Source organism: Trachymyrmex septentrionalis, unplaced genomic scaffold (genome assembly GCF_001594115.1).
Source record: "Trachymyrmex septentrionalis isolate Tsep2-gDNA-1 unplaced genomic scaffold, Tsep1.0 scaffold81, whole genome shotgun sequence".
In the NCBI taxonomy this organism is placed as follows: domain Eukaryota; kingdom Metazoa; phylum Arthropoda; class Insecta; order Hymenoptera; family Formicidae; genus Trachymyrmex; species Trachymyrmex septentrionalis.
This window is the reverse complement of record NW_017305997.1, coordinates 1478373-1488538: the sequence shown is the minus strand read 5'-3', so window position 1 is coordinate 1488538 and position 10166 is coordinate 1478373. Positions and strand designations below refer to the sequence as shown.

The window sequence follows — 10166 nt, the reverse complement described above, 5'->3', positions numbered from 1 at the left end:
ATATATATATATATATATATATATATATATTATATTACAGTAATGCTTTATATTTTAACATGATGCACACCGCGTGTGTCATCGAAATTACTCTACTACAGCCACGAAATAAAGGTCACTCCTTCTTCTCCATGAAATCCACTCGGACATTGCTGATCGTCGGCGTGTCTCGCGAGCAGACTGACTACCTTTTAAGCGGTCAGCGTTTCTGTGTTTTTCGATATCTCATTGTTAAACTCCTCGACTATCTCACGGCTCTCCGAGTCCGGCTCTGGCCTCACCGACGGTTGCTCCGTGCTGCCTCCTCCGATCACTTCAGTCTCGTTTTGTGGCTTCACGTCGATTATACGAATCCGGAACACAGCACCACCGTTACTATCGTTCTTCGAGTATACTGTCTCGTTGATCGTCACCACATGGCCGTCAATGATCTGCAATCAGATCATTTGTGAAAATCAGAAATTAGCCGCATCGGGATTATTATTATACAAATACCTCGTCCTAAAATTCTATAACTTTTCCTCAATTTCTAGACAAAACTTCATGATTTTCCCTGACTTTGCATAATATTTAAAATTTTTTTTGTATTTCCATTGTGATTTGAAAATCGTTAAATATTTTGTTGAGAGATCAATTTAATACAGCAGTGTAAATTATTATTACACTGTAAAAAATTAAAATGTTAATTTTTAACTTAAAAAGTAGTGGACTTTTGGTGACATTTTTGTATTAATTATAACATTTTTGCATGTCTCAGAAAGTTCACTATGTCTTTAAGTTAAAATTAACATTTTATTTTTTATAATGTAATTATTGTTATTGACACTGCTTGCATTTTTAATTGTTAAGTTTTTAATTGTTAAGCAATATTCCAAAACTGCGTATGTAATGTATGTGTAAACTTTTTTCAAGAATTGTAATTTTCCAAAAAATTTTGCAAAATTCTCTGACTTTTTCTTGATTTCCCTGACCGTTTTCAATTTTCTTGATAATTCCTTGTTTCTCTGATTTTTCTAGTTTTGTGGTAACCATGTTATAATCCGAGATACCGAGTTTTCGATGTTTCTTATCGAGATACGAAATCGAGTGTGAATTTAGTTTAAAAGAATCCTAGTATTGGAAATTGAATTTGACAATTTGCAAATTTTTTTCTCAATCTCCAAATGTAATCTGATTCGTTATAATGAAATTCTTCGGAAAAATAGCGTAATATGTACACATCACACGTGTCCCAGAAGGAACGAGAGCTAGCTCAGACAGAGATGCAAACGGGTTTATCGAACAATTTGCAGCTCTATAACTGACAAACGCATCGTCAAAATTAATTAAGCTCCATTATTGAAGAATTTGCAACGCTGCGTGGATTTAATTGCGTTTAGTGCACGACAGTGCGATACAATGCAGTTTACTCCGCTAACAAAGAGATACATGCTTCAGTATGAATTATTAGAATCGCTGTACGTAATTAAACTTTGTATACCTTACGTGTGAAAGCGTAATAAGGAAAAAAAATCTCTCCTTACAACATTTCTACAGTTTTATAACAAAATGCTAAATCACGTTTCGATCTCACATATCATCGCTCTTAATGCGTTCTTACATTTATTTTTGTATTTAAAACTTTAATTCCTCGACGTTTGAACGGCAAGAGGTATTATTAATAAATGAGATTGATTCAAATTCCCGATACTTTTTAATGAGATAAACTCGCGATTATAAATATCTCGATTATTGCAGATAATATGTTAGTGCGAAAAATGTATAAAAAGAAAAAAAGATCTCGTTCAGCTTCGTAGGAGAACGAAAGCTGTCGCAGACGAAGAAAATGTCTGTGACAATAACCTTAAGATGTGAATTTAAGCTGATGGAGCCCAATCTACGTACTCTAACAGAAATTATTTCCATTTCCGTTGGATTACGTAATCTAAAGCAGTATCCTGATTGGCTCATCGGCTTAAGTTTATACGCATACTGTTATTTTGTGTGCGGCAGCCCTTAGTGCCGAGCCACTATCGTGTCTCTTTGGATTCATTATCTCTTTCCAATTCTAGCATTAGAAAAAGATGTGGGATAAATGAACCTCGGTTAAGAGTTCACCGTGAGTTGTGAAACTGGGCCCTAGAGTTAAGATATTAATACATTTTCTTCGATGATTTTACCACCCAATCTCCCTTCTCTCGGAACGGACTCTTTTCTTCTGCGAATGATGACGTAGCGTCAATGTCCGAGAAGTGGGATCAAGCAGCGAACGAACTTTTCGGCGGGCAGTTATCCACTTCCGTTAGTCGTGCTTTGTGCAGCAAGTCGCATTACGCGTTAAGCGACTTACATATCGGAGAGATCTGGCGGCGCGCAGATTCGGAGCGTGTAACAATACGCGACGGGAAATGCGGTAATCCGATCACCCTTCCCCCGTCCTGCCGTACACTTGGCGGTATCGCGCGCTATTGTTAAAGGGATCCTCTCTACCTCCCGCCTCTCCTATGTTTCACTGTCGTCATCTCGTTGTTGCAGTTTACACGTGTACGTAAATTGCTGGCGATGCATTATCTCCCCGCGACGCGTCCGGCCCGGACTGGCGCGACGCGGAGTTTCCTCTCCGCGTATCGCCGGGGATTATTTTACTCTGCTCTTGGCGGTTCTTGGCGAACGGTTGATTCGCTACTCGACGAACGGTTTCCGGACCGAAATTCGGTCTGACGCGAGAATACACGGATCGAACAGGATTTGAAAAAGAACTATGATAATAATTCTATTGATTGATTATAAACTTTTGTGAATTACTGATTTGTAAATTGGGTCTGTTGAGTATTTACCTTGACTGTGGATGTTGTGTTCGCTCCAGGGGGAATGGAAAACTCTGTATCGGACATATTCCAGAAAAAGTTGAAGAGATTTTGCTTGAGTCTAGTTAGAGTATCTGAAAAAAATCAAAAGCAGAAATTAGAAAAAAAGAATCCTTGTAAACATACTAAATTTTAATAAATATTTATTTGAATGTATAACACCAAATGTTAAAGTTATATAATATGTTTTACTAAATATAAACATATATTTATTTTTAATATAAGAACCATCAATTTGATTCAATTATCATTTTTTTTTTAGTAAGTATTTAGTAAATATTTATTGAAGTAAATATTAATTAGTACTATTCAAATACAAAATATTTATTAAAATTTAATATGTGTGTTTCTCAGTGTAGTAATTTATATTTGTGTTCACATAATGTTTTTGTACAATTTTAAAATTGGCTGTTTGATTTTATTTGTAAATGTCAATAACAACAATCCAATAAAGTGCGCTTGATAATGGACAAATTTAAACGAATTTAAAGCAGGTATAAGCGCCGGTGATCGTTTAAAAAATATTTGTCAAGCATCTGGAGGTGACGTGCTTATTAGAATCGCGCGCAATCGTCGGTCAACAAAATTGCGCTTTCATGATTTCCGATTTAGGAAATGAAGCATACAGTGACGGACCCATTGAGCCGAACGATGATCAATTTAAAGAAAAAAGTAAAGGGAAAATTTGTACAAATGGCTGTATTCAGCAGAATGTTGAACCATTTTTACAACTCTGTTGAAAGTTTTCTTTACACACATAGGATACTATTCTTCTAGATCAAAAAGTATAATCCAATCGGCACAAGTGCTTACTAAGCGCTGACTTCTGTTGAACATCACTATCTAATTTACAGTGAAGTTATCGTTAATTAATGTATATATAATGATTTTCGTCAATTGATATCTACATAATTTTTATCCAATATTTACTGTTTCATTTAATTTACCATATTTTTTAAAATGATTAGTGAATATATATATTAATACATAATTTTTTAAGCCTTATTTATATTAAAGATTTTTTTGAAAGTAGTTGTGTCTAAAGCTGTCTACAATAAAGCCGGCGGCGCACAATGCTTGTTTTCTTGCTGAATTGCTATCTAGAATAAATTCTTACCGTGGCTATGATACTGATACTGTTAGTATCGCATCATACAGCCAATACGATGGCAAGATTTTAATCCACCTAGGAATTCAGCAAGAAAACAAGCATCGTGTGCCGAACGCTTCAGATTTTAATGCTTTAAAACTTAAGCTTTTAAGCCTTAAGCTATAAAAAATTAACCAATAATCGATAGTTTTTCTCATGTTCGACTATAATTGATTAATTTCTTACGGCTTATAAGATTTAAAGTTTAAATTCTCATTAAACACCGTTTTAGATCGGTGCGCATTGACATACGAATTTTTGTCAGGCTTCTTCCTTTTTAATTTTCCTCAGAAGATTAATCACTCAGAAATGATAATTACTAAATTAATGGTTTTGTAGTGTCACATAACTTTATTTACTATCAAAAGTTACTTAGTACAAAACCGTCAATTTAGTCAAATTATTACAGATAGAAAAATACAATTTTTACATTATGTCGTCAGACTAAACTCAAGCACAAGTTAACCAGTAAATGAAAAACCGAGCCAGAATGGATACTGAACTTACAAATAGGGATCACAGTATAATGGAATGAAAACTGGCCTGCAAGTCTAGTGGCTTGTCTTCTCGAAAAAATAGAAAGTTCCAATTCTTAGAATCTTATTGGATTATACGAGTCATACATCTGTGTTCCATCGTTCTCTCCATCCGGTTATCGTTTCCTTTTAACGATCTAATACTTCTAATAGCGCTTTATTGCGATTCGGCGTGAATCAGACTGTGCTTACACCAGCACGACAAGCGAAGAGCCAAATAGTGCATCACAAACAACAAATAGAAGTAGGAAGAGACGTCTGTGTCTCTTTTCAAATTCTTTCAGAAAAGAACCATATATACATCAAACCCATTAAGCAAGAAACGGGCATTTCGAAAATGAACGTGTAATAATCGAGTCTACTTGACGTTTGCGCTCTTTCCTCTCCCTTTTCTGTCACCTATAATGTAAAATTATTCCTCCGAACGATCAGTAATTATTATATAATTATTACCGTAATTTAAATAGCGAATGGAATTTAATCGTGTTATTAAAGATTATTAACAAATTCTTTGTATTTTTTTTTTTTAATATTAACTCTGTTTATTCTTGTCTCTTTATCATCTCAGCCTTCCTGCTTAATTCGAATTTCTTTGAATAAATATTTATATGCGAGAATATTTACATGTATACAGACTCGCATGTCATTATGCAATTCCCGCAAGTTTCGCGATAAGACGTCGTCCGTTACGTGTTATAAATAAAATGGTAGTTGATCCCACGACCCAGTTATTTTGTAAAATGTAATAATAATTTATGCCATGGTCGGATAGCGTATATACGCGAGAAAACGGAGAGGACGTCGACCATGCCGATAAATTTTGCATACTTTATTGCGCTTACAATGCGATTGCCGGAGTAAAATAGTTGACTATATCAGCCGATTATTGCTGTGTGGAATCTCAATGAGGACGCGCTGGGCCAGCATATTATTTGACAGTGGCTTCGTTTGCATACAGAAAAATTTGCAATATGCCAGCGAGGAAGAGAGAAAGAGAGAGAGATGACATCGGATATGCTGCTGAAATCGGCGCGTTACCGGCTTTTTGCATGCGATAATTTTAATTAGCTGGCAAAACGGCCTGTTATTGTTAAAAATAGCTCGTCCGTAATTTTCATTTATTTCAAAGTTCGACGCGAGCCGAATACAAAGTGCACGATTTATCAAATGCGCTAAATCAGCGAAAGGAAATACAGCATCGATTTCGCAAGTTTAGTGAGCAACAAGTAATGGTTTTATCGTACGCATTGCGGGTCGTTAAGTAATTTAGAGTAAAAATATTTAAAAAACGTGCAAACTTCAAACGATATTTTTATCAGGACAAAATTTAAAGTGCTGATCTAACGTTATGCTCATATAATAACGATACGAATGAACGAATTTAAAATTGAATCTATACTATCGATTTTTTTGTGTACAACATAAAATCATCGTATCTTTTAATCGTGATTTAATAATCTTATAGGAACGAATTATCGTTCATATCGTCGCCGTGACGTGCTGCAAACTTCAATTACGCTTTAATTCTGATTTATCTTCTGTGAAATAAGATACGATGGCGCCTTATTGATAAAATATAAAACTAATTTATCAGTTTTCGATGATTTTAATATACTTATATGTCGCAAGATATAAATATCTCTCTAAATCATAGAACTGAGCCCACTAAACTAATATCGAAAGTTAACTGGAGAAGGTAAACCACTGGCCTAAAAATTAGGTGAGACATATTGCGCATATGTTTAGCATATAATAAGAATATAATCTATTTCATGGTTATGTCTTAGCATAATCGTGCTGAATGCGTATGGAAATTATCTTGAAATTATTGGCTATGAATTAACACAAGGATAAAAGAAGTGGCAAGAATATAGAGGCACGTATATAAGAGTATTTAGCTATAATTTTCAAGAGACTTCGCAATAACATTTTTCAAAAGTATTTTCTAATTTGTTAAAGTTATAAGGATGAATCGCTAAATGCGTACTGGTCGCATAAAAATGCCTCATATATAAATATCTTACATTATTATTTAATCGAAGCAACATTTAGTAATAAAAATATGAAATGGGAAATGAGTAATATGGACAAAGATTTAATAGATTATTAGATCTTGTTTTATAGATGTCAGCTGTTAGCAATATTTTAAAAAGTCAGACACATCTCACATATTAATCTTTGATCAATTTATACGACTAATAATAACATAATCATGCAATTTTATTATAATTTAATATTTTCACACATAAATAAAGATTTATTGTATTTTACATTCGTTTACATATAATATTTACAGTTATTATATAAAGCTCAAATCGATACTTTTGAAATCTATCAAGTTTCCCCTAAATAATACTATGCGATAAGACTAATAAACTGACAATAATAAAATTAATAATTGATGTAAATATAAATGCCAATTGCAAAAATAAATTTAAGAATATCAATTTACCTCGACATTCCTATCTTTTCATTATTGTTACTTAATAATTATTAAATACTTGATTTTTCTTCCGACAAATTATTAAAAAAATTAGATATTAGTTAATTATTAGTTAATAATTTCTTTCAATCTTACACTTTTAATTGGTTTCATTTATAGATTCCATACTTTTATAAAGAAGATACGATTTAGAAGGCCTACAGGTACAACTTAGGTAACCAATTGCCTAAATTGTTGTAGCATGTTACAAAAAGACTTTGAACAAATTAATTTGGTTATTAATGAAAAGTTAAACACGTATATAATAAAAAAATGTCCGTAATAGCTACAATTTCCAGTGTTCATTTGCGTATAAATCGGCACCAAGCGGAAAATATATAATGAAAAATAGCTTAAGCGATGCACGCATTCGACAACTCTCCCCTACATCTCTTTTCTCCTCGCATAGAATTCGTTAACGATGATACCATCGTATTATCGTATTAAATTCCAAATTATTCGTGACGCTAAAATAATAAACAGCTCGTGAAATGATCGGGAAATTGGCATCCGAAGGCACCCGCTCGCGCTCCTGGTCCCCCGGGCCCATTCCAGCCCGTTAGCCTCCCACGGCGCTGTGTCACGCGGATTTGAATAACGATTCATCGAGTCGCGCAATCAACGATTATACCGTAAATTGCTGTCCCATTCGGTGCCGGTGGTTGCTTTCAGTCCCCGGATTATAACGAATTATGTACCGGCGTGGCGCGGCGCAGCGATGGCATGGCGGCGATGAATCGGGACCGATTATCGTCTTTCCCATTTGCTTTTGGCAGCGCAACGCTTAAAATCCTCTCTCAATGGTGAAAGTGATCTGATAAACTTTGCAGCTCTCGTGTGCCGACCTTGGAGGCCGTGCGCTCGAGGCAACCTTTGTTTTGTGATCGATATTCCGCTGCCTTCCAATCCCGCGCGTATTGCGAAAACACATTGCTTCTATCGCGCAAACGACAAAGCACACATTTCTTTTTTCTTTTTTTTTTTTTTTTCCACCACGCACGTCACTTCACGTTTTTATAATATCTTCATCTCCGATTGCACCGGGGAAGGAGCGCGCGAATTCTCGAACTCGTGTCAGCGTATTTCTGATTCCGTGCAGTGGTCTCGTCAACTCGCCTCGGTCGAAGAATCTCCGCTCTCTCACTTCGGTCGATCGGACGCACGGTAATGTAATCAGAGCTTCTCGGGCCTGACGTCACTGCGACTTGAGCGTGTCGCGACTTGCAAATAGGCATACTACTGAAACTATTCGTTGCAGTTTGCATTCTGCACGAGTGCCCCTGTGGGATTTGATATATGAGATAGACGTAAAGGATCGCATGCGGCTATGCACGCGGCTCACGAATTTATCTCCTTCCTCGTGTCTGCAAACCTCTGTTCGCTCAAGAAGTCAATCAAAAGTTTAACTTTAGTGATAAAAATCTAAACATTTCTTAATGCATACCTATCTATCTTTATACAGGATGGAAGTCTTCTAAAAGATTTTAAAGGGTGATTCCTCACACAAATTCAAGACGAAAACTTCATATGATCATATATCCGAAACAGGGTTGACAAAGACTGTTTCTTTTTTTTGTTTGTTTGTTTGTTTGTTTGATAAAACATTACGTTTCTTCTTTTAAATATGTTTTTAATGTTTTAAATGTGCTTTAAACAAGTATTATAATGAAACATGTTTAAAACATATTAAAAACAACAATTAAAAACATATTTTAAATTGTTTAAAACATGTTTTTTATTAATTCTGGTTTTTAAAGATATAGAATGTAAAAGTTGAACGAAAAATTTCGAAAACCACTCGGGTTATTTTGATGAAACTTTATATGTATGTGTTTAACATTTTATCAGAATAATTCTAGTGATTTAAAAAATGTTTGGAAAACAATTTTTTTTTCAACTTTAATATCCTGTATTATCTTTGAAACCAAAAGCAAGTCATTTCTGATAAATGATCATATGAAGTCTTTGTCTTGATCATGCAACAAATAACTAAAATCTTAACAATCTAAGTTAGATCTTTAATGCTTGAAAAATATTTTCGATGTGATTTTGTATATCTATTCCATTTTGTAAACTGCGCGTCCAAATTATTTTTAATTTTGAAGTGCAATTATAAGCCAAGCTGGACTAATAATATTTCAAACTAAATTGAGAAGCAATTTAATGATATTAATGGTAATAAGCATCTTAGAAAGATATAGATAATTTGATGATAACAAGCATCTTTTAAAGCTGTAAATAATTTGTTGTGAAAAATATTATCTTATTATTTTCATCTTGAATTTGTGTGAAGAATCATTCTTTAAAAGATTATTTAGTATCTACTTTGTATACATATGTACTTTGTATACCTTGTTTATATTTATTTTTTTATTTTCTTTGATATATTCCTAATATTTTAATTCTTCCGTGCCACATCACGGGAATGATACATTTGAATATAGCCCAATCCAATTTAATTGTTTATGACTTTTATAAAAACGTATACTCTAAACAATTTTTTTAAATTAAAAAATATTAAGAAACATAACGCGGTACCGTGCAAATATATTTATTGATAATATATACAATAAAAAAAGTTATACGAAATTTAAAAAAGCATTGAAAAAACATTGGAAAAAAAGCCAGGTATGCCATATCCAGAGAAACGGTTAAAAAAAGCGTTTTATAATCTGGCATTTGTAATACACAGCACTGAATTTCGTAAAAATTCAACATCGATATATTTTTTACGATATTTTTCGATATTCATAGGATATCGAAAAATACCATAAAATTCATTGTATTTCCCCTCTTAATAAATTTCCCCGATAAATTGCTCCGTGCAGAATTATCGCCGAATTTATCTATTAATTTATCAATTCATTAATTTATTAATTTGCCATATATACGCACAGTTGCGGCGGTATACGGATAACGCGTGTCCATCCAGCCTACCTGGATATGCCGCAAAATATGCCGCACGAGAGAGCGACTCTTTGAAAATAGCAGAGGTCGCGGGTAGTCACGTCAATTAATTCTCTTGCGCGACTTGTTAATTTTCTCTGAAAAATTTAATTTTCGGTCGCGCTTTAATCACGCCGCGTACGATATCAAGCGAAATTTCAGGAAACGGAAGGCTTTTTTTTCCGAAAGGATGCGCGATCTACTAA

At 34.0% G+C, this 10166-nt stretch overlaps 1 protein-coding gene across 1 annotated transcript in view; it reads right to left on the bottom strand.

Annotated features, from left to right (window-relative positions):
• Positions 1–21: 21 nt before the first annotated feature.
• Positions 22–10166, bottom strand: part of LOC108754854 (icarapin-like) — a 35146-nt gene continuing 25001 nt past the window's right edge. Inside the window, exons 3-4 of the mRNA XM_018497481.1 lie at positions 2817–2920; positions 22–431 (exon numbers count right to left, since the gene is read on the bottom strand). Of these exons, the coding sequence (XP_018352983.1) occupies positions 192–431; positions 2817–2920 (344 nt within the window). The 3' untranslated portion in view covers positions 22–191. The remainder of the gene's footprint in view (positions 432–2816; positions 2921–10166) is intronic.